The sequence below is a fragment of the Callospermophilus lateralis genome, chromosome 2, assembly GCF_048772815.1.
Source record: "Callospermophilus lateralis isolate mCalLat2 chromosome 2, mCalLat2.hap1, whole genome shotgun sequence".
NCBI classification, from domain to species: Eukaryota; Metazoa; Chordata; class Mammalia; order Rodentia; family Sciuridae; genus Callospermophilus; species Callospermophilus lateralis.
In genome coordinates, this window is record NC_135306.1 from 97,743,700 (window position 1) to 97,768,075 (window position 24,376).

At 39.4% G+C, this 24,376-nt stretch overlaps 2 protein-coding genes across 4 annotated transcripts in view; one reads left to right on the forward strand and one right to left on the reverse strand.

Moving 5' to 3' along the window:
* Nucleotides 1-5,389, forward strand: part of Nfrkb (nuclear factor related to kappaB binding protein) — a 33,403-nt gene extending 28,014 nt beyond the window's left edge. For all 3 annotated transcript variants that reach the window (XM_076846174.2, XM_076846176.2, XM_076846175.2), the window contains exons 24-26: nt 3,070-3,176; nt 4,192-4,327; nt 4,439-5,389. In XM_076846174.2, the coding sequence (XP_076702289.2) occupies nt 3,070-3,176; nt 4,192-4,327; nt 4,439-4,564 (369 nt within the window). In that variant the 3' untranslated portion in view covers nt 4,565-5,389. The remainder of the gene's footprint in view (nt 1-3,069; nt 3,177-4,191; nt 4,328-4,438) is intronic.
* Nucleotides 5,390-8,934: 3,545 nt separating this feature from the next.
* On the reverse strand, nt 8,935-16,493 carry Tmem45b (transmembrane protein 45B). Its single transcript, XM_076841584.1, has 5 exons — nt 16,313-16,493; nt 12,007-12,213; nt 10,594-10,778; nt 10,051-10,196; nt 8,935-9,049 (listed from the first exon to the last, which is right to left on the reverse strand). The coding sequence occupies exons 1-5, from the start codon at nt 16,491-16,493 to the stop codon at nt 8,935-8,937; spliced, it is 834 nt and encodes a 277-aa protein (XP_076697699.1).
* Nucleotides 16,494-24,376: the final 7,883 nt, after the last annotated feature.

Consider the following 24,376-nt stretch of genomic DNA (forward strand, 5'->3'; position numbering starts at 1 on the left):
AAAGAGTATCCCTCTCTTCAGGAAATCTCTTAAGGTTGTTAGCTCCCCATCCCTCAGGAGACTCACTAGGACCAAAGAAATGTCTTTGTGGGTGTGGAAATTAGAAATCTTGTCTGTATTCTTTTCTTTGATCCAAATGGATTTATGTATTTTTATGAACCACATTTTATAATGGTATAGTTCATGCATACGTTCTTACACAAAATTGTAAGAATGGTGCTAACAGTATAGAGTAAAATGTAAAATTTCTTTCATCCCCCTACCAGTTCTTCGTTTATAACTGCTAATTATTAGTAGTAACACAGCATTTATCCTATGAGTCCTTTTCCTGTGCATTTTCATATATATACATATAATTTAAGGAAAAAAAAAAATCCACAAGAGCCCTTACTCTTTTTTTTTTTTTTTTTAAAGAAGTCTTAGGGATCCTCCACCACAGAGAGAGATACTGGCTACATCCTTTCTGATGATGTAGCGATTCATAGAAGGGATTGTGTTAATATATATCTAAACCAGACGATGTGGCACACACCTGTAATCCCAGTGGCTCAGAAGCCTGAGGCAAGAGGATCCCGAGTTCAGTCAGTCTCACCAACTTAGTGGGGTGTTTAGCAACTCAGTGAGACCCTTTCTGTAAGTAAAATATAAAAAGGGACTGGGGATGTGGCTCAGTGGTTAAGTGCCCCTCAGTGCCCCTCAGTTGAGTGCTCAGTGGTTGATGCAATCCCCAGTACCAAAAAAAAGAATACAGTTTCCACTTTCCCAGTACCACTGTGAATGTTGTGGTGTGTGTGTTTGAATATGTATGTATTTCTGGGTTGTTTGTATTTAGGGTGGAGATTGTGAGGAGGAGGCACAATGAGGCACAATTGGAGGCTTTGGTACTCTAGTTGTGCTGTCAGAAAGGCCACACAATCGTTCTCATCAGCAAGTCTCCAACCCTAACCAGAGCTGGCTGGTTCAAGTTAGAAGGCTGTTTAACTTTATGTTCCTGTCTTACTAGTGGAAAGGGCGTTCCTTTTCAGTTTTGTTTCCCTGATCATGAGTGAGATTGAGCATACATCATATAGAGATTGGCATGTGCTCTTTAGTGGAAAAGAAATTTTTGCTTGTTTTTGAGGGAAGGGAGGTATTTGACTTTTTTTTATATTGTTTGAGGTGGCCCTTTTTATGTGTATAGAATATATTTCAGTCTGTCATCTTTCATCCTTACATTTGGTACCTCTCACTTTATAGGTATTTACAATATTATTGATTAAATCTTATTAACATTTTATATATTCTAGGTTTTGTGCCTGTGCCTACCTTTCTCCAGGGTTATAAAGATAACTAAGAATTTTTATAAAATTATGAGTTTAAAAAAGTATCTATAAGTGATTGTCCATTTAAAACATAATTCTATATCATGAAGTAGGGATCTCATTTCATATTTTCAAATTATCCCCAAATCATCAACCAGTTTATCCTTTTCTCACCAACTTGAAGTGATTTGTTTATTATGAACTAACGCCCCATATCAACCTCAACGTGTTTCTAGATGTGTGTTTTCTTTGATCTTGGAGTAAGGAGCACCGTTCTAGTGTGTGGAGGATATAAAACATGTTTTTATTTTTCTAAGCAAGCTACATAGGAAAAGTTCAATGATTTGGGATAAAAGCCAGGGTGATGAAGGAAGACAGATATACATGTTCTTAACAACACCAAAAAAACCTTACATAATATGGTTAAGGGAAAATAATTATATAAGTTTCCAAATCACAAAGGATAAAGTTAAGGAAGTGAGGAAACCGTGCTTATCCAATCTACTTCTGCCCTCTTGAATCTTCCTCCTGACACCAAAAGGTCCTACCCAGTGGTATCTCCCTGTGTCACTCAGACATTCAGTCTAGGTAAATTTGTCCAGGTAAATTTAATCCAGCCTTAGCTACCGAAATAGTTAGAATTATATGCATGCCCATCTATGTCTTTGCTTAGCTTCTTATCAACTGTCCCCCCCCCTTTTTTTTTTTTTTTTTTTTTTTGGTGGTGGTGGTTCTGGAGATTGAACCGAGGGCATTGTTCTACCACTGAACTACATCCCTGGTCCTTTTTGTGTTTTATTTTGAAATAAATTGCTAAGTTGCCCAGGCTGGCCTTGAACCTGGTATCTTCCTGCCTCAGTCTCTGGAGTTGCTGGGATTACAGGTGTGCACCACCACTCCTGACTCAACCACCCCTCTTGAATTTTTAAAAAAAATTAGATTTAATTTACCTAAGATTTTACTACGTAGAAATTGTGTTACTGGGCTGGGGAGTATAGCTCAGTGGGATGTGCATGAGGCCTTGGGTTTCATCCCCAGCACTGCCCAAAATAAATTGTATTATTAAACATGCATTAGAAACCAGGCAGTTTGGGAACCGGTGACCATTAATCCCTCCCAGAACCCTTAATATATTGGCCTTTACCCTTTTTTTCATCTAGGTTCTTCTTGGGATTTAGTTGGTAAGTTTAGTGGACTTTTCACTTGGTTGAGTTTATTATTGGTGTCCCCTAACTGACCTCTCTTATCTTGGGAAAACAGAAAGCACTTGGAGAATGTGACTTGTTCTTTATCCTGCATGCCTGACTGTTTGTTCCCCCTCAGTGAGCCTGCATTCCAGTGAGGGGATAGCTGTGTCTTTTCTCTGTTAACTCTTGGACTTCTCGCTCCTTTCTCATGTGTGTTCCATCTCATAGTTACTGGGTCCCCAGCACTGTACCATATGTTGGGGGATACTGAGATGCTTAAGCCTCTCCTCCTAGGGGCTCAAAACCTAGGACTGTAGTGAGTGAACACACACTTTACTATGTAGTTCAGGTAAAGGTTTTATACCCATGAAAGAAGATTATAAGATGATAACAGGCCAGGTGACACCTTACTACCAGTGTGAACCCTTTTATGTAGGGTTGCCTGGGCCCTGACCTCAGAATATTTGGATTGTGGTAAAAAATAGGAACTGAAAGTGCTCCTCACTTCTTTTTCCCTGTAATGATGCTTGGTGGTCTTCCTTTCTTCTATTCCTCAAAAGCCAATTTGTTTTTCTCTGCAGGGGAAGCTACCTACACGGATCACAGTTCCACTGTCTGTGATTAGCCAGCCAATGAAGGGCAAGAGTGTGGTCACAGCCCCTATCATCAAAGGCAACCTGGGAGCCAAGTGAGTCTGTTTGTAGTGAAGGAGCATCCTCAGGGGTGGAGGTGGGGATGGAATATAATATGAGTCCTTGTCACAGAATGGGATGGCAGCTGGTATTTCTGTGTCCCCCATACCAATGCTCATCAATAATTGCCATGCTCATCAACAATATTTATTGAACATGTAGTACTGTTTTAGGTACTCTAATTAAAATAGACAAAAATCTGTACTGTTTTCAAACATAGATTGCAGAATGAGGTGAGGAATAATTTTAAAAAAACCTAATGCATCAAGTGATAAAAGAGGAGTGTGAGGCACCTGCCTTTGACGTTTGAGCTCTGAACCTAGGACAGTTTGGTGGATGATGACTTCCTGTGGCCCTGACTTAATCAAGATGAAGGGCAGGATGAAATCAAGTCTACCACTATCAAACCAGCTTATGTGACATGGCTGTTTGAGGGAGGGCTTCATTTTCTTTTTCTGTTTTTTTTTCCTTTTTTTTCTGGGAACCAGGGATTGAACCCAGGGGCATTTTATCACTGAGCCACATCCCCAGCCCTTTTTATTTTTATTTTTATTTTGAGGTAGTGTCTCACTAGGTTGCTTACAGCCTCACTAAGTTGCTGAGTCTGGTATTGAACCTGCAGTTCTGCCTCACCCTCCCAAGCTGTTGGGATTACAGGCGTGTGCCACCATGCCCAGCTCGTTTTCTTGTTTTAAGAGTTGAGGTTTCGCTATGTTGCCCTGGCTGACTCTGAACTTCTGGATTTAAGTGGTCCTCCTGTCTCAGCCTCCTGAATAGCTGGGACTGTGGTGCACAACACCACATCTGGCTCAGGAGGTATTTTTGCCAGGAGCACACACCCTTCTGGGCTGTGTCTTCCTCCTGGTTAGGGTATAGATATAGAGTCTAGGAATGCTGGAGTTTTGACTAAACACCAGACCTGCCTGTTTTCCTTCAGTGCACAGCCTAAATCCAGGGCAGAGACACTATCCCATGATATGGTTATACCTTACTCCTGCTTTCCCTCCACAGCCTGAGTGGGTTGGGCCGCAATATCATCCTCACCACCATGCCAGCAGGTACTAAGCTCATTGCTGGCAATAAGCCTGTTAGTTTCCTCACTGCCCAGCAGTTGCAGCAACTTCAGCAGCAAGGTCAGGCCACACAGGTAAGGTCCAAGGCAGACTCTTGGCCACATCAGACTTTTCTGTTTCCTTTACTGTTCTTAACTGATGCACCTACTTGTAGTTCACTGACCAGACCTTCTCTTTGCAAACAGGTGCGCATCCAGACTGTCCCCGCATCTCGTCTCCAGCAGGGCACAGCTTCTGGTTCCTCCAAAGCAGTCTCCACTGTTGTTGTGACCACAGCTCCATCTCCTAAACAGGCACCTGAACAGCAGTGATTGTGACAGAGGTGGCTTCCATAAAAGATCACTCCTGGTCTGCCCTGGCTCAAAGAAAGGGAGCACGGAGGTTTCGTTATTCCTCCAAGCTTGTCTGTTAAAGGCAGGCTAGTGGGGAGGATAGAAACGGCCTTGATTCTGCTGCCATACACCATACTGGAGCCCTAAGAATGGTTTACTCCAGGTTCCTGAGTCTGCTCTCTACCAATCTAGGAGAAGATTCTGTCAACAGTCGTGGAAGGTCATGGTTCCATCATTCAAGCCAAAGTTCTCTCCTGAGAGTAGGACGCCCAGGGAAGGCTTACTATTTAGAGTGGGCAGGCAGTGTGTAAGCCTTGTTCTAAGGGTTGTATTTTTTAGTTTCTGGTTTTCTTTGTGACTTGTGGTCTAGATATGAGTTTTGTGTTCTGAAAATTTTGTGTAACTTATTTTTTTAAAGAGCCTATTGCACTCTTCATCAAATAGAAATGTGGGCTTTAGCTCCCCTCTAAAATGACCACTTGTTTTTTTGACCAGAATGAGAATCCTAGCCAGTTGGTGGCTCATTTGATAACTACATTGTAGTTGAGAGTCTATGAGATGGAAAAAAACACAGAAGTTAGGTAGTGTGGATTCCCCAAAATGGGATTGTTCTGGCATCACCTCTTTGTTGGGGTCTTGATTGTGGTCCATACCTTCATCTGCCCAGTGGGCAGAGTACAGTGACAGAGACTTTGTTGCATTTCAGAGATTGTGCGTTCTGTTTTGTTCTAGAGCTGGAGTCACAAACCCCAGGCTCTTGGGCCCAACCACCAGTTTTTGTAAATAAAGTTTTATTGGAACATAGCCCACGCCTATTTGTTTATGTAGTATCTATGGCTGCTTTCAAGTTAGCAGGCAGAATTGAGTAGATGTCATAGAGACTGTATGGCCCTCAAGCCTGAAGTGATACTTTTATAACCCTTTAAGAAGATCAAAGTATGTTGATCTCTAGCAGGAGAAACAGCAGGTAGAAAGTTGGCAGTGTGCAGGGTTGGGCACTACCAGCTTCAGAAGAGGTTAGTCTGGATTTCAATTTATTTATTCCTGGTTATTTCAGTCCTCGGCCACTTTCAGCTATAAGTGGAACTCAGAATGGTATTTTAAAATGTCCTAAGTACTTAAGGAACTGGTCATTTATAACATATGCCTCACCTATCATGGGGCAGGGGTGGTATGAATGCTTTTTTGCAGTGATAGGGCTTCCCTATCTCTCTTAGAAGTTATTCATATTATTAAAAAATTTATCTTGAACCTGTGGACTGTCAGTGATGGTCTTATATAGGATCTGGGTGGGGAAGTAGAGCTGGAGGACACAGAATGGAAGTGGCCTGGTTTAGATGGTAGCAGGTGGGCATTAGGCAAGGTGCTGAGAAAGAGAAAAAGGTTAGAGTGACTTGTTGGTTACCCAGTGGTTTTACAATTTCATATAGCAGTTTTGTAAAATAGGTGTATCAGCCCCCTTTTAGCTGTGAGAAGATGAGTATGACTGAAGATTAAAAACAGAACCAAGGTGAAAACTCAGACTTCTGATCTTAAGATTCCTTTTCTGCTGCATTCTTAAGGGGAGGATGGCTAGGATGTATCATGATGGGCGTTGGTCACAATCAGAGTTGGAAGGTGGGAAACCTAAATTCCAGAGGACAGAGGAGACAGGTAAGATAGAAATCTTGATGGGTGTATGGAAGACTGGCACAGAAATAAGACTGGAAATGGTGAGAGGTAGAGACTAGAGGGAGGGAACAACAGGGTACTTGAGTGAAGGAGAGTTCATCTGTATTTTATAATATAGAGATCATTATTTCTAAGAGTCACTTTTCACATAGGAAGCCATGTGACATGTGGCACGAAAGAGAAAAAGATAGAAATTTGAGATATTCTGTGTGAGATATTTATTGCTGGTTAAAAACCAACCTCTTCTGAATTTACTTAACAAATGATGCCATAAAAGTAGCGCTGGCATTCAGCCAAAGCCCTATCCTACATGTTAATCTACTGAAGTTATCTAACTGCTTTGTGCTACAGATGTGTATGTTCTAGAGAGCAGGGATGGGAAATACAGGCCTGTTTCAGGATGTCAGTGTGGCTTGACTCCCTGGGAGATCTAATATTGGCACTATTCAGCCTGATGGTGGAATAGCATAGAGTGAGAGTTGTTCATGGTGATAGCACCAGTATTTGTACCATATATGCTTCCTTCACATGTAGGCTTCAGGACTCCAGGTGCTAAGAAAGAGAAAAAGATTAGAGTGACTTGTTGGTTACCCAGTGGTTTTACAATTTCATATAGCAGCTCTGGTGGGGAACAGTTCTTGAAATCTGGTGACAGCCATTAAGCTGGTTGACAGATTGGTAAAATTATTCAGCAACATATCCAAGAGAGGAGTTGATGAACAACATCATGATCCATTTGTACTTTAGTATCATATCTAAGAATGTTTATGCCAGGGTTGATCACTTCCATTAAGGTGTTCCAAACCATGATGTGTGGCTTGCATCAAAATAAATTTTAATATCTCATATCCGATTTTCACACCTCAACTATTCACTCTAGAGAGTATTACATTTCTTTGTCTACCCTTAAAACAACAACAACAAAACCCTAAATGTATATCTTTCCTGTGAAAATAAAACAGAAACAGTTCTTCCCACCTCCAGTCCCTATGAAAAATGCATATTTTACATTAATTGCTAATAATGAGTCCTTCAATACTTTGTTTTTTGATGGGGGTTACCAGAGGTGCTTTACCATTGAGCAATATCCCCAGTCCTTTTTTATATTTTATTCTGAGACAGGATCTTACTAAGTTGCTTAGGGCCTCACTAAGTTGCTGGGGCTGGTCTCAAACTTATAATCCTCCTGCCTCAGCCTCCAGAGCTACTGGGATTACAGACTTGCACCACTGTGCCTGGCACTGTTTGTTGAATGTTTGAGTTCCCATTCAGCTGGCAACACCAAGGGTAGATGGTAAAAGGGGATCCAGCTCTCCATAATAACTAAATCAATGTTTTTAGTAGCTCATTTTTAATCCCTAAGTTTTGGCGTCAAGTTTGAAAGACAGCTGTGAGAACCAAATGAGAGAATGCATCTCATCCAGAAAATGCTGTACAAATAAAAGGTGTTAGGTGGTCTCTTAAGACCCTTCAGCTTTATGCTAGTTCACTTTTATCTGCCTGTACAACTTCATATACTTAATTATCTATGTTTTTTCCTCTTCATTGCCTTTGCACTGTTTTCTGTACTTGGAGTAAGCTCTTTGTAGGACAGACTCCCTATAGAAACAGCTCTCTTGCTTCCTCTATCATGGTTCGTGTTTACCTCTCAAAGCCCAACCGCACTTGCCTACACTGTCTCCCGCTAACACTAGACTGTCAGCTCCTTGCTGAACACATATTTTATTACTTGGGACAACCATTTCAGATCTGGTGCAAAGTAGACATTTAATAAATTTCTGTTGAAAGATTTTTTTTTTTTAAAGGAAAAAAAGATCTGGAACCAAGATTATATAATATCAAGATTTTATATTACTAATTCAGAATTCATGTCTTTTGCTTTCAGCTATGTTGAAATTCAAGGCGTTCCATAACCTGATGTTTTTCTCTGCACCTCACTGTACAGATTTCCTTTTGGCACCCTCTTTTGGGTGACTTTAGAAGTCAAAACAGCTGAGTTCCACAAGCCTGGCTGGTCTACTAATTAACTTCCTGTTTAAAAAAAAAAAAAAAAAAAATATATATATATATATATATATATCTTTGGCCTAATTTTGTCCCTTATCAATGGAGGCATTGCAGTGCTCTGTTAAGATTAGTTAGAAAATGTTTAACAAGTAATATTTAAAATATTTAAAATTTGCTTGTAAATTGCTTTACTTAAAAAAAAAATACAAGTTAGAATTATAGCTTTAAAGTGAAAGCACTGTCATTCACATGTGTCCTGATGTTTTTCCAATAAGAAAATACTGTTTTCTTGAAGGAAAAGCAGCATGATGTCTTGCTGGACTCATATTATTTCATTCACAAGGTCATTTCCTGTTTTAGGTTTTCAGTCTTTGATTTCTCTATACAGATGCACAGGCTTGTTACTTACAGGTATTACCTCATTTCTATTTATGAAGGATATTACACTAACACAGACTAAGTTGCCTTATGTTTAAGAATCCAAACAGCAAAATACACAAAACATCAGAGGCCTAATTTCCTGTACTAGAGCCTCCAGCCTTGTATTAAATGAGGAGGTACAAATATATGGAGCCTTAGGAGCAGACCAAGGTAAGCCTCAAAATGAGGGAATAAGCTATATTCACTCCTTGGGGGCTCAAAGGGATAGGAGGTCTCCTAAAGTCCATGACCTAATCTCGTTCCTCATCTGAGCCACTCAAAAGTGCAGTCTGGTAAGTGTGATTGGACTTCAGTGTCTGAATCCCAATAATTTCTCCTCCATGTTTCTTTATCCGTGTCAGAAGGCTGTAATAGAAAAAACAATGAGGTCCAATCAGATTAGGCAGAAAAAGATCCTTCCTCATCTGAGGATTTAAAAACACCTATTGGTTCTTAAAGCATTTTCTTCACATCTCTATTAAATATTGTGATATGTGTTTATGTATCTGACACCTCAGATAATACTCAGTGTGACTGAAATGTCATAATTGAGCTCAGATTCAGCTTTTTCACTGACCAGGGAGTAGACTGATGGTAACCATGACTATAACTCCTTTCTGTTTGGTCTGTTATGGACTCTTCTGGGTGTAGTGTGTTTGCTTTGGGTCTAGGGAAATAAGCACCTAGGAAAAAAGGAGGGGCAGCTACAACAGCCATAGAACTGTAAAACCATATGCTGTAAGTCATCCTTGTACTGCAAGGCACCGACATTTACTGGTTGGATGACCTTGGTCAAGTTACTCAGTCTTGAAACTTTGATTTCCCCATCTGTAAAACATTAACAGTTCATCATAAAGCTATAGAGCAAAGTGGGGTAATACAGTGTTGAGAGTTATCCATGCCTGTGACACAGTGAGTACGTGGGAGTTAATAGCTATTATAGTCTGTATACTGCTAAGAAGCACTCTAGAGAGCACTTTCTGCCTCGGCGTATGTTTTGATAGTCATTTCTGGCAAGTAGGCAAAACAAGACCAGAAATAGAAGAGGGGTCCCAGATGAACCAGTAACAGCAGGGTCTACAACCCAGTACTGATCAGAGTTTTCCCCATTGTACTACAGCCTTAATATCAGAGCTGTATGTGAGACTTTGGTCTATCAGGGTACTATGACCTAGTCAGGTCATTTAACATCAAAAAGCCTTATCATCCTCATTGGTAAAATGAGAGTTGTAATACCTACTCTGAAGTATCGAGTGCCTTACCTAGGATTTAGCATATAGTTGGCACTTATTAACAGAAGTAGAAGTTAATCAGCACTGCCTAGGGATTAGCACTTGTCAAAAAAGTTTACTTCTAAGAGAACATACCAGTAAACAAGAGAGTAGTTGATGGCCACAATGCAGAGGGCAACCAAGTAGTGCCAGCAGAAGCACATGGTGATGAACATGATGTTGGCCTCATCATTCTGGTCCCATGCAGGTGTCCCAAAAGGTGGGAACAGCACAAACCCAATCTGGTGGGTTAGATGAAGAAGAAATTGGTTTTTTGATTAGTTGTCCTGAGAAGCCAGCCTTCTCCAGTGGCCACCAGGTTTGCTTAAGCTACCCACTATCTCAGGCCTTTTCATACAGGAATGTTAATTGTGGGAAAGTTAGGAAGTGGGACTTGTAGAAGGTACCAGTGCCTGCCTGTACTAGGGAAGTCTTGCCACAGATTATTGCAGCAACAGGATAGTAACAGAAAAATCACATAGGTCAGGCTGTGGGCCTAGGGAGAAAGGGGCCATCTGAAAACATTCCTGTGGGGTGTATGCTGCGTTTTCAGACATTTTGCTTCAGGATTTCTCTTGGGCACACTTGAGGGGACTCCTCAATCTAGACCATATAAAGAATGTTGGTGTGAATAATCACCTGCCAGAACCAAGTTCCCTGAAGAATAACCAGACTGGTTCGGAAAAGTTCCAGCACAATATTGTCCCGAAAGATCACCTCCAGGGAGATACTGATACTCCCTCCAAACAAAGCATACAGCAGGAGTGAGTGGATATGCTGGTCCAGTGGAGATCGGTTATGAACATGGTAGTAGAAGAGAAAACCTGCCACAAACCAAATGACAGCCATCAGAGACTTGCTTATTAATACTTCAGAGAATTCACCCTGGGCTTTTCCTGTTACTGGAATTTTCTCTTAGATCTGTCTTTTAGGAAGTGTTCCAGGACAACAAACAGGTGCAGATTAAGTTAATTTCATAGGTATGGTAAGAGTGTCAAGAAAGATGTATTAAAAAGATAACTCTCCAGAATCCACAGTAAGGTTCTATACAGAATGGATGAGTGATACGTGGTGCTGCTTTATAACAAGCTGTGAATATGTATACTTGAAATTCAGTTTTTCCCTCCTTCAACCTTCTGTTTCAACTCTGCTGAGGTAGAAGTGATTAGTTTACAAAATGCTTTCTTCATGCTTCAGTTAATGTGAAGTATATTGGGATTCTACCACTTTCCCGTGAGCAGTTGGGTGGGTGCTATGTTTGTCTCTCAAAGGTCAATATGTAAAGGCTTGGCGCTCAGGGTGCTGGTATAGGGAGTTGCTGTGGATCTTTTAAGAGGAGGGGCTTAGTTGGAGGTCTTTTTAGGTCATGGGGAAGGGTTGCTTTTCAAGGGGAAACCCAATCTCTCCTTTTTGTTCCTGGTTCAAAATGTGACCATTTTGCTCTTACATATGCTCTTGCTTTGATATGCAGTCTTCATGATTTGAAGTCAGACAGGGCCGCTCAGTCTTGGACTTGAAACTTCAAAACAGCCCAACTGACCTTCATTAAGTAGCTTATGTCAGGTGTTTAATAATAGTGGTAGAAAGTTGACTAATGTAGTGGGTCTCTTGAGACTTGTAATGGAGGCCAACACAATAACACCCCAAGTGGTGGAGTGGGGTGCAATGTCTCTTCCTTATCCAAAAGGATTTACCCCATATATAGTAGCAGTCAGTCCTGAAGCATTGTATCTATGTGAATATATGTGCATGTGTGCACCCGTGCATAGGAGTATGCACATGTATGAGTGCAGTATTCGTGGCAGTGGGAAGGCAGGGAGGCTCTGTGCAGTGTTAGCCAAAACCTTTGAGAACTGTCTTAAGGCCTTAAGCTTTCATGAGATGCTTTATGGAATATGCAGTCAGGATCATCCAGAGCATAGGACAAAGTCCTATTCAAGATTTGGGAGTCCTGAGTTGAATTTGCAATATTTTTGGTCATTTATGTTTTGATCTCATAAATTTAACTTGTCTGACTTTCCTCCCTTTTCTCCATCCATTTTACTAAGTTACCTTCAGTGAATACTGCCATAGCCAAAACCAATCTGTCTACCCCCAAGGGGACATGGGAGGCAAGGTAGGTGAGCATGTCAATGATTCCTGAGACTGCAAAGAATAGATACATGGTGCAGTGCTGCCAGTTCATTAGCTTCATCCAGTGGTTTTCATGGTAGAGGTGTAGGTGGGGCCCATCAGGAACAAACTGCTCTGCCAGGATCCCTGCCAGAAATGAGAGTGGAAAGTGAGTAGAGAGAGTAGCTCCAAGACAATTTAAATAATAAAAAATAGCTGAAAGGCATTGTTTTAGTTAGCTTTGTCACTGCTGTGACTACAAGACCCAACCAGAACAACTGTAGAGGAGGAAGAATTTAGGGGCTCATGATTTCAGAGGTCTCAATCCACAGACAGCAGGCTTCATTCCTGGGGGCTCAAGTTGAGCCAGGACATCATGGTGTGGCAGAGGGAAGCAGCTCAAATGGTGATCAGAAAGCAGAGAGGCCTTCACTTGCCAGATACAAATATATACTCCCAAGTCACCACCCCAATTCCCACCTCCTCCAGTCACACCCTACCACTTCAGTTACCACTCAGTTAATTTCATCAGGAGGATTAATTCACTGATTGGGTTAATGCTGTCATGACCCAATCATTTCTTCTTTGAACTTTCTTGCATTGCTCATGTATAAGGCTTTTTGGGGGGACTTCTCATATCCAAACCATAACATTCCACCTCTGGCCTCCAAAAGCTCACATTCATCAGACAATGCAAATTATGTTTAGTCCATTCCCAAGAGTCCTTATAGTCTCAACAGTTCCAAGATTGCTCAAAGTTCAAGTCCAAAGTCTTCTCTGAGGCTCAAGGCAATCTGGCATTGTGAGCTTCTAAAGTTAAAAGCAATTTACAGGTATCCATTGTATAAAGATACTGAGTAAACATTTCCATTTACAAAAATAAGGGCATAGAAAAAAAGTAATGGGACCAAAGCAAGAGTGAAATCCAGCTGGGCAAACAGCGCCTATAGTTATGTGTCCAGCTTCTGGAGCACATGGCATAATGTCCTCTCCAAAGGTCTTGTGTAGCTACACCCCTGTGGCCTTGTTGGTTGCAGCCCAAGTGGCCTTTGTGTTGGCTTGTCTCTGCTCAATTCCTGCAGCTTTTCTAGGTTGATGTCCCATGTTACTGGCATTTCTTAATCTTGGGGGTCTCCACTGCAGCTTTGGCTTCCTCCTCAAATCTCCACACCTTATCTTCTCAGGGCATGCCCACAGGGACTCTGACCCTGCTGCACTTTGCCTGGTTTCCAAGACCTTCCTTTGAAATCTTGGTGGAAGCCTCCATGACCCCCTAACTCCAGCATTCTGAATTCCTGCAGAACCAGCACCACATGGTTGACACCAAGACTGTCGCCATCTTGAGCAGTAGCCAAGACTGCAAGGACCCTTGCTGAAGCAGCATGTGAATGTCTGCGTTGCTGAACATGTTGAAAAAACTTCCTAGGCCCCCTTGTGCAAGAAGGGTGCCCTACTGGTCTCAAGAGAATTTTTACTTTTAGTTCCTTGAGTTTGAGGTGGGTGTGGGCTTGCCAGCTCCTGAGATAACCTCAAGCCATCTTTCTTATTGCCTCTGGATAGTCTTCAGCATTTCTTTAGTGTCAATTGCAACTTCCTTAGCCCCAGTTTTACTCCTGCGTTTCAAGTTCTTCAAACATTTCTACTCCCAAATATCATAATAAACTTGGCTAAAAGCTACCATTAACACCCATGAGACTTCCTGAATGCTGTGTTGCCTAGATGTTTCTTCGGCTAGATTAAGAACTCCATCACTTTTAAAATCAGCCTCAAAGAAAGTCTCAGGACATAGACAATATGCAGACAACTTCTCAGCCAGAACAGTTACAGGGATGGCCTCTAGTCCAATTACCGATAGTGTCCTCCTTTTCTTCTAAACCCTCTTGAGCCCTGTCTTCACTGTCCACCCTCCTGTTGGCATTCTGGTCTTCTGAGCTCCCACCAGAATTGGCCATTAATCTTCGTTTACAACAGTTTAAAACATTTCCATCTTGCACTGCTAAACATCTCAAAATTCCACCCACAAATTCCAAAAAGCTTCTGAACCACATGATTAGGTTAGGCACAGCAAGAACCCCACTCCTGTTACCAATTTCTGTGTTATCTTTTTCACTGCTGTGATTGAAAGACCTGACACGAACAACTGTAGAGGAAGAAAAGTTTATTTAGGGGCTCACTGTTTCAGAGGTCTCAATTTTTACAGATAGTAGGCTCCATTCCTTGGGGGATGAGGTGAGGCTGGACATCATGGTTGGAAGAGTGTGGCAGAGGGAACCAGCTCCCATGATAATCAGAAAACAGAGAAGCAGATTTCACTCTCCAGATATAAAATATATACTCCAAGCCATGCCCCCAATGCCAACCTCCTCCAGTCACCAGATAATCCCATCAGGGAATTAATTCACTGATTGGGTTAAGGCTCTCACAACCCAATCATTTCTTCTCTGAACTTTCTTGCATCTCACACAGGAGCCTTTGGGGGACACCTCACATCCAAATCATAACAGGCATGAACCAAGTCTAGATGTAGGTGAGGGTTGCCTATGCTTTGCTGCCTTGGATGTAGCTCCTTCAGCATAAAATAAGATTGGTTGAGTAATCTGTGTGGGTAACTGGCCTTTGTTTCTCCTTTTTGGGAGTTGTGGGTCTGGAAGGATAAGCAATAGAAATGCATCCATACACAGGCCTCCAGTGTATTTGTTCCAAGCCAGGGTGAACACAAGGCCAGACCACTTAAGTGAGAATGTAGCTGATCACTAATCTTTGGGCTCCTCTGCCAAGTCAGCAGTGAAAGATATCCCCAAAGAATCAGGCTGAACTAGACTCTGAGCAAAGACACACTGTGATGAAGATCCTTGTACAAACCTACCTGAGGGCAGCAGCTCCCGTATCAGCACCAAGCAAGCTCTGTAACCTGCAGGCTCCTCCAGCCCTGGACAGGGTGAAGGTGCTACAGTTTTTTTTTTTTTTTTTTTGTTTGTTTGTTTTTTGCCATACTGTATCCAAGAAGTAAGCAGGGCCAGAAGTTTTTGCTGCTGTAACCCAGCACAGCTCTCAGTACCTGTCTGTCCCATGTACTTTTACCACCTCTTAGAAGATTTGTCTTATACTCAAAATGTTCTGGTGGAAGCCTGGGAGTCCTCCATCACAACATTTCTGGATGCTGTTCCCCAAAACTTTGTTCCTCAAAACAGTCCCTTTCTGAACTAATTTATAACTGTTCAGGAAGTTGGTGAAAATGACCTACGTGAAGTAGCAGTGACAGCAGAATAGAAGCCTTGTGAGAGGAATATGGTTCCTTATTGTGTTCCTAACATTCATACATGGTTAGAACTCAAGAGATAGTTGTTGAACAAGTGTCACTTTCACCCAGCTGAGATGCCAAATACAATTTTTCTAGCTTTATTTAGGCAAAATTGAGGCTATCTCTTCTATGTAAATCATTATGGTCCCAGTCATTTCTCAACTCCAGAAAGATCTCTGATATCTGAACTGAGAACAGGAAATCTCAGCTAGGTAAGCAAACAAAGCTGGGTGAGCTTTGCTTACTCCAAGGGAAGTTATTGTCTGCTTCATTCCCTCCTGGAAAACTAGGCCAAGGATGGCAAGTAGCCAAGCACAATTGCAGAATAAGAGCCTTAATTAACTTATGCAGTGCAGGGCTGATTCTGAGGAGGAACCCTTACTGTGGTCAGTGCTCATTCCTTGTTGGCTTTTTTCAGTCTGTTCCACTGTTTACCTTACTAGCCCCCCGTGCAAACTTCCCCCCTCTATAGTTGCTTGTGATTTGAGGAGGGAAGGCTTGCCAACCAGATGGTAGTTAACTACCCTGAGATTCTAGAGGGAAAGACAAATGAGGAAAAATGATTTTTCCTAAACTAACTGTAAACTCCATTTAGTACTTTCTAATTCATGTACATAAGTTTACTCTGCTTTAATGTAGTTCTTGGCTATTTTTTTATATCTTTTTCATACAGTATGTGTTTTGCTTCAACAACCTCCTAAACCAGTGTCCTTTTAGGACAAAGAGTATAGTTTATTTGGTAGTTTTTCATAGTCTATATACAATGTTAAGACTCTGTTAACAATATACCCAGTAGGTATTATGATAAAACAACCTAGTGGCTATTTGAAAATCCTTGTTGTATTGTCTCTGCCAGTGAAACATCTATTTCACAGAGCCCAGAAAATGGATTAAAGGTTCTGGTATGATGTGAAGATTCCCCGGATCAAATGACCCTGCTCTTACCAATGACTGAAAACAGAATCTTGACTGCAGCCTCGATGACCTCTAGACGCTGGTAATAATGGTTGAGCCTGCTGTTCTTCCCCTTCTGGTGAAAGTACTTCAGTGGGTACTTCACTGACCACCACAGTCCAACTATCAAGAAGAAGCTCCCTGGGAGAGCATGGCCCTTGAAGTTTGCCATCAGTGTTCTAGGACACCTAAAAGATTAGGAACAGCTGTTAGTGATCATTCGAGAAGACATATAAATGTATATTTTGGTAAGAAATAAATTACATGCCTAAGGAGTCCAAATCATGAGCCACATCAAGAAGGGTCAGCTGTTTCTTATCAAATAAGCTTTTATGTTCTGTCACTGAAGTCTTGTTCATAAGGTGAGTTATGTGATGAAGAGATCATTACTAACCCTAAGGTTGTAAAAACTGCAGTGGGGGATGGGTAAATATTCATTGGTCTCAGGGTAAAGAAATCAAACAAAGGAGGGAAATAAAAAAATTTAGTTGTATAAGAATTTTATGTATCAAAAAGACAGTTTAAAAAAAGTTTGTAGCAGCTGTATGGTATTTGTAGCAGGTATAAGGTATATATGGTTTGTAACAGCTCTATGGCTATTGTACTAGAGAACTTTAATAAAAAAGATGAATGAACAAAAGATATGAATAGATTCATAAAATACAAATTGATGACAAATCTCAATTAGATATGTATATGGCATCACAATGCCATTTTTCATCTAATTTGAAAATAATTTGGAAAACAAGATTTTGGACATTTGAAGAATATGGTCAATATGATTCAAATTTATATACATCAAAGTAATTATATAAACATCACCTCATTCTAAAAAAGACTTCAGGCATGATTTGCTTGTATCTCTTTTACAGTAGCATGAGACTATAGGATAGAAATTAGGAGTGTTAGCTAGAATTTATTAAGAAGAAAAATGTTTATTTTTCCCTGGGGCATAAAAAATATGTAACTTAAGAGAAGAATAACAGTTTTGGTGACTACTATAGTTTGAAAGTGTGCCCTCCAAAATTCAGGTGTTTGCTAGCATGGTATATTAAGAGTTGGGGCCTTTAAGAGGTGATTAGGCAATGATGGTTCCTCCATCGTGAATGGGATTAGGTACACTTGTAAAGGATTTTGATGAATGGGATTGGTCCCTCTTTTTGCCATTCTGCCATGTGAGGATGCAGCCCTCACCAGACACTATATGCTGGGGCCTTGATCTTTAGACTTCTTAGCTTCCAGAACTATAAGAAAAAAAAGTTCTGCATTACCCAGTTTGTGGTATTATGTTATAGGAGTAGAAGATAGGCCAAGACTGACAGAAAAAAAAGATTCCCTAGGAACATAAAGTGCCCGTCATCTACACAGCTTTTATACTTTGCATCTGGAATATCCTACAAAGTCCCATGAGCAGAAGGCTTGGTCACCAACTTGGCACCATTGGGAAGTGGTGGAACCTTCAGGAGGTGGGGCTTAGTGGGACGAAGTTAGGTCATTCTGGGAGTGCACTGTAGGGGAATATTGGGATCCCAGCCTCTTCCTCCTCTTTGCTGTCATTCTGTGAGCAGCTTCGCTATACTATGTGTTCTCTGCAGTGATGTACTGTTTTGCTATAGGTTCAAAAGCAACAAGCTAACCAGCCATGAGCTAGAACTTCCAAAACTGGGAGCCAAAATAAATCTTTTCACCCTTAAGTTGATTATTTTAGATGTCTTTGTCTCAGCACCAGAAAGCTGACTAACACAATAACCATTCTAGCCCTAGCTGTTGACCCATCCTTTATCACCCACTAGATTTTCAGGACCTTTTCACATATTCCACATTGACAATTAAGGGATCTCCCCTGCCCTGTCATTAAGCTCTTTCACAATTAAAAAAAATGCATATAGTTTTAAAAATATCAAGCATTATGAGAAACTTAGATGACGAGTAGCAGTTTCATGCTCCATCCCTCCTTGCCTCTCTAGTGAAGCCACTTTTAACTTTTTCAGCATTTTCTTCTGGTTTTACATCCATAGATCTAGCTATTGTGTGCATGTTGCAATTAGTAATTTATCACTGCTAGTATTATCTACCAATTTCCTAGTGCTCTCCTACAACTTCCTCCCTCTTTTTATCCTTTTATTTTCATACTGGTTACAACATACATGTTATTTGAATCATTAGTTTCATTATGGCTCTGTAAATCCAAAGTCCTTATCAGGGCCAGGAAGGCCCTGGGTTAACTTTTTGATTATACCCAGCTATCTTCTGCCACCCTTCATCCCTCTATTCTTTCAAACAGTTCAATACAGTCCATTCCTGTGTTAGGCCCTTGAACTGTCTGTTCTTTCTAAAATGGTATTCTACCAGCGGTTCTCCTTCATTTTACATGGATCTTAGTTCAAGTGTCACTTTATTCCCTGGCTATTCTGTGGAAAATAGCAGGTATGTCCCACTTTTCAATTCATATATACTTGCAGATTTTCCTTAACCTATGAATCACTTATATTACAGACAGGTTTCTTTTCAAGCATCTGTGTCCATTTACTAAAATGTAAGTCACTTAGAAGGAGTTTGATCTATTTTGTTATTGCTGTCAGACCAGTGCCTACAACATGGCCAGGCAACAGGGAGCACTCAGTAAGTGATCATGAAATGAATGGCTGCTTAACCAATTAGCATATCAAGGGTTGTTTTCTTCACCTTTTATTTTCCAGAGTTAATAGTTGCCTTGTTTTTTATTTGTTTAGTTTCCCACATCCTTTTCACTTTGTTTATCCATAGAACTAACAGATCTATCAAATGTCTGTCAAATAAAGTTTTAGACATTATCAGCTCTCTTTTATTCCTAGAGACAAAGTTCTCCAGAACTGAGCTGATTACTATTCTAGAGTATCCAGCACCATCTTTCACATTCTCTTTGCTTTGTTCTATTTTGGCTCTCTTGTTTCTTGGATGTCATTTACTTTCCTTTTTTGATTTACCTCCATTAATATTTATCTACTATTCTTCAAAAATGTACACAGATAAAAGGGAGATTTTTTTTTGAGAATTTGCATGGTTTGGTTAACAATCTCTGTCTTTTTTTTAGTCCGTTCATATTTAATGTAATTATTGAGGTGGTTATATCACATCTGTCATTTTATTTTCTATGTCTCTCAATGCTTTTTTCCTGATGTTAGAATGTCTGGAATTTCTTTTTATAATTTTTTAAAAATATTTATTTTCTAGTATTTGGCGGACACAGCATCTTTGTCTGTATGTGGTGCTGAGGATCAAACCCGGGCCGCACGCATGCCAGGCGAGCGCGCTACCGCTTGAGCCACATCTCCAGTCCAATCTGGAATTTCTTATTCCTCTGTTCCTCATTTCTTGCTGTCTTTTGAGAGTTAATATATAAATAATTTAATAATAACATGCCATTAAATTCCTCTCTTTGGAGCGATATTTAATTTTTTTCTAGTGCTTGTTCCAGGGATTATAGTAAAAATCTTTATTATATTCTACTCTATTTAATACTAAATTTTGATAAAAAATTGCAACTTTGTTCCAACATGGCTTCATTTTCTACCCTCCCTTCATGCCTATATATATTCTTACACACACATACATACATATATGTAATGAACTAATTATACCATAAATATAAACACACACACACACACACACACAAAGACACACACGAACCATTAATGTGAACGGACTAAACTGTTCCAATGAAAAGGGAGTTTCTTACACACACATACAGTCCAACAGTGTTGCAATTATTACTGTGAAATAATTTTGTATTTTTCAAAGAATGAATATACAAATGCTCCTAGACTTACAATTGAATTACGTACCAAAAAGCTCTCACAAATGAAAAATTGTAAGTTCAAAATGCATTTAATACATCTAAGTACTAAACAATCTGTGATGTAGCCTCCTTTAAACACATTCAGAACAATTACATTAGTCTACAGTTGGCAAAGTCACCTAACAGAGCCTATTTTATAAGAAAATGTTGCATATCTCTTGAAATTTACTGAACACAGCACATTCAGAGTATGGATATTGGTTGGTGACCCCAGGATTTTGTGGCTGGCTGGTTGTGGCTTGCTGCTGCAGCATCACCACATAACACTGTCGAGGAAAAGCATCAAAATTCAGAATTTGAAATGTGGTTTCTACTGAGTGCATATAACTTTCACACCATTATAAATTTGAAAAATCCTAAACTGAGCCTTTGTTATGTCAGAGGATGTCTGTGTATTCTTTCATATTTAATCACATATTTGCCATTTCCAGTGCTCTTCATCCCTTCCTAGCCATTTGAATAAGTCTATAATTTTATCATTTTTCAACACAAAGGCTATCCATTAGTATATTTTATAATTGTGCCTTTGCACCCACTGCATATAGCAAAATATGTGGATGTTTAAGTCCCTTATATAAAATGGCATAGTAACTATACACATCCTCCTGAATAGTTTAAATCATCTCTAGAATGCCTGTATTACCTAACATAATGTAAATGTTGAGTAAATAGTTGTTATTACTGTATTGGGAGTACTGACGAGAGAAAAAAATCTACATGTTCAGGACAAACACAATTTTTTTCCAAAGGTTGTTAACCCATAATTCAATGAATTCACTAATACAGAACCCATAGATAAAGAGAGCTAACTATCTTGGAGAATGTTCCTTGTGTACTTGAGAAGAATGTGTGTTCTACTGTTAATGGAATTTCTGTGTTAGGTCCATTTGGTCTAAAGTGTAGTTCAAGTCCAGTGCTTCTTTATTGCTTACCTGTATGAATAATTCATCCATTATTGAATGTGGGGTATTGAAGTCCCCTGTTATTATATCACTGTCTTTTTTCACTATTATATCTATTATTATTTGTTTTATATTTTTAGGTGCTCCAATATTGTATGCATACTTATTTATAATTAGTATATTATCTTGATGAATTAACCCATTTATCATTATATGATGCCTTTCTTTGACACTTTTTATATTTTTTTTGTTTGGTTTTTACTTAATGTCTATTTTGTCTGATGTAACTATAGCTACCCTGCTTTCTTTTGGTTTCTGTTTGTATAGAATATCTTCATTTTCATTTTATGTATGTCCTTAAAGCTGAAGAGAGTCTCTTGTTTTTTAATTTTTTTTTAAAAAACTAATTCAGCTACTTTGTGTTTTTTGATTGAAGAATTTAATCCATTTACATTTAAGGTAATTAGTGAAAGGTATGGACTTCCTATTGCTATTTTGCTCATTGTTTTCTGGCTGTTTTAATGATTATTTGTTCCTTTATTCATCCCTTTGTGGCTTGATGGCTTTCTATAATGGTATTCTTTGATTATATGCTTACCTTTTGTGTATCTACCATAGGTTTTTGCTTTGTCATTACCATGAGGTTTACAAATCAGCTCATTTTAAGCTGATAACAATTTATCTTTCATCTCAGATGAAAATTCTATATTTATTTCCCACTTTTTGTTTTGAATGTTACAGCTTACTATGTATTTCCATTAACTAATTATTTTGCTATAGTTATTTTAAATATTTTTGTCTTTAATCATTTTATTAGAGATACAAGTGATAGTTCACTATCACAATATTAGAATACTCTGCATTTGATTACATATTTACTTTTACCTGAGAGTTTTATACTTTCATATGTTTTTGTGTTACTTATTATCAACCTTTTGTTTTAGCCTGAAGGTGGACCTTGGAGCTCCTATTAGCATTTCTTATGAAGTAGTTCTAGAGGCAATAAGCTCTCTCATCTTTTGCTTGAGAAATCTTTATCTCTCCATTATTTTTGAAGGCCATCTTTGCCTGGTAAGTTATTCTTGGCTGGGAGTTTTTCTTTTTCTTTTGTCACAGTTCTGGGAGATGGAAGATCCAAGATCAAAGCACCAGGAGATTCAATGTTTGGTGAGGACTGCTCGCCAGTTCATAGGTGGTGCCTTTTCCTTCTGTCCTCACATGGTGGAAGGTGAATTAGCTCCCTTGAGACCATTTTAGAAGGGCACTGATACTATTTAGAAGGGTTCTATCCATGTGATCTTATCACCTGCCTCAAAATCCCCCTGTCTTGGAGTGAGGCCTAATAATCTTGGGGGTTAGGATTTTGAAATGAGAGAGACAGAAACATTTAGGCCATAGCATTCCTTTTTATAGCAGAGCAAAATATAAAGATAAATATTTGTGTCAGACCAACCAGAAAAAATAAATCCAAATGTATTTTTTACTAACTATAACAAAGTTCAAAGACATTTTCTTTTGTCCCTGGGATTGGGGATTGAACTCATGGAAGACTAAGTACCCTGATTTTCTGGGGAGACAAGGTAGGGGAGGTAGATGTCCTCCCTTCACAAATTAATTCATTAGATTAGCCATATTGTGGACCAGGTGATAGAGAGATGGGATGGTTCAGTTTTATTTTTTTGGGGGGGGGGATATTGGGGATTGAACTCAGGGGCACTCAGCCAGTGAGACACATCCCTGACCTATTTTGTATTTAGTTAGAGACAGGTCTCACTGAGTTGCTTTGTGCCTCGCTCTTGCTGTGTCTGGCTTTGAACATGTGATCCTCCTGCCTCAGCCTCTGGAGCTGCTGGGATTACAGGCATATGCCACTGCGCCCAGTGATGGTTCATTTTTCCTCCCAGGAAAAACAGGGAATAACTAACTTCAAATAGAACAAGAAAAATTTAGACTTCTAATACTTTGGATAACTAAACAGGGCAAGCCCTGAGAAGTTCTAACTTTAAAAATAATTAAAATATTTATTTAAAATCAATATTCAAAAATGGCAAATGCTTCATGATGTGCAAATATACAGATACACAATAAAATCTTCCACTCTCGGGCTGGGGATGTGGCTCAAGCGGTAGCGCGCTCGCCTGGCATGCATGCGGCCTGGGTTCGATCCTCAGCACCACATACAAACAAAGATGTGTCCGCCGAAAACTAAAAAATGAATATTAAAAAATTTAAAAAAATCTTCCACTCTCATAATAAAGTCATAAACAGGAAAAAAAGTCATAAAATACTTTAACAAAGACAGTTCCCCCAAATTTCTAATTTCAATATATTTATTCTTTTTTGATATTTGTATGAGTTATGATGGAGGTGTAAAAGGAAAGTAAAATGTTTTGGAGAGGTAGCAGCTTGGAGGTAAATCTGGCAGCCCAGAAAGCTGGAGGGTTTGGCCAATTATTTCTTTTCATTATGTATCTAGGAAGATCATTGGAAAAAGACTATGATTTTTTAAAATGTCAATAACACTTTTTTATACCTTTATTATTTTATTATTTTTTAATTTTTATGTGGTGCCAGGGATCGAACCCAGTGCCTCACACATGTGAGGCAAGCACTCTACTACTGAACCATAACCCCAGCCCAAGACTATGATTTTATTAAGAGATTTTGACCTGATTTTCTTTGTTTTTAACCCCTTTCCCAATCTACATTCTCTCTTATTTGTGAAAAGTAGAATGGAAGAAAAGGCTGAAGGTCAGAGAAAAAGAGGTGGGGAACAAAGAAATGATCTTACAAAAGAAGTGAAACACCTCTATAATGAAAACTACAAAACACTAAAGAAAGAAATTGAAGAAGACTGTAGAAGATGGAAAGATCTCCCATGTTCTTGGATTAATATTGTCAAAATGGCCATACTACCAAAAGTGCTTTACAGATTAGTGCAATTCCTATTAAAACTCCAATGAAGTTCTTTTCTACAAAGAAAAAAAAAAGCAGTCATGAAATTCATTTGGAAAAATAAGAGGCTCAGAATAGCCAGAGCAATTTTTAGTGAGGAAGGTGACTCAGGAAGCATCATAATACCAGAACTTAAATTGTACTACAAGACTGTAGTTACAAAAATAGACATGGAGACCAATGGAACAGAATAGAAGACACAGAGTCATACCAATATAAATACAGTTACCTCATACTAGATAAAGACTAGTAAAGAAAAAATAGCCTCTTCAACAAATGGTGCTGGGAATGCTGGAAATCCATATGTAGTAGAATGAAATTGCACCTCTATCTTTCACCCTGCATAAAACTCAAAAGTGG

What these genes read in the sequence shown, in the direction of transcription:
- Tmem45b (XM_076841584.1), bottom strand. Translation starts at nt 16,493, where the DNA reads ATGGCAAACTTCAAGGGCCATGCTCTCCCAGGGAGCTTCTTCTTGATA. An exon ending in GATTCTGTTTTCAGTCATTG is followed by an intron (nt 12,214 to 16,312) that starts GTAAGAGCAGGG and finishes CATTTCTGGCAG; the next exon opens with GGATCCTGGCAGAGCAGTTT. An exon ending in TATGGCAGTATTCACTGAAG is followed by an intron (nt 10,779 to 12,006) that starts GTAACTTAGTAA and finishes GGTTTGTGGCAG; the next exon opens with GTTTTCTCTTCTACTACCAT.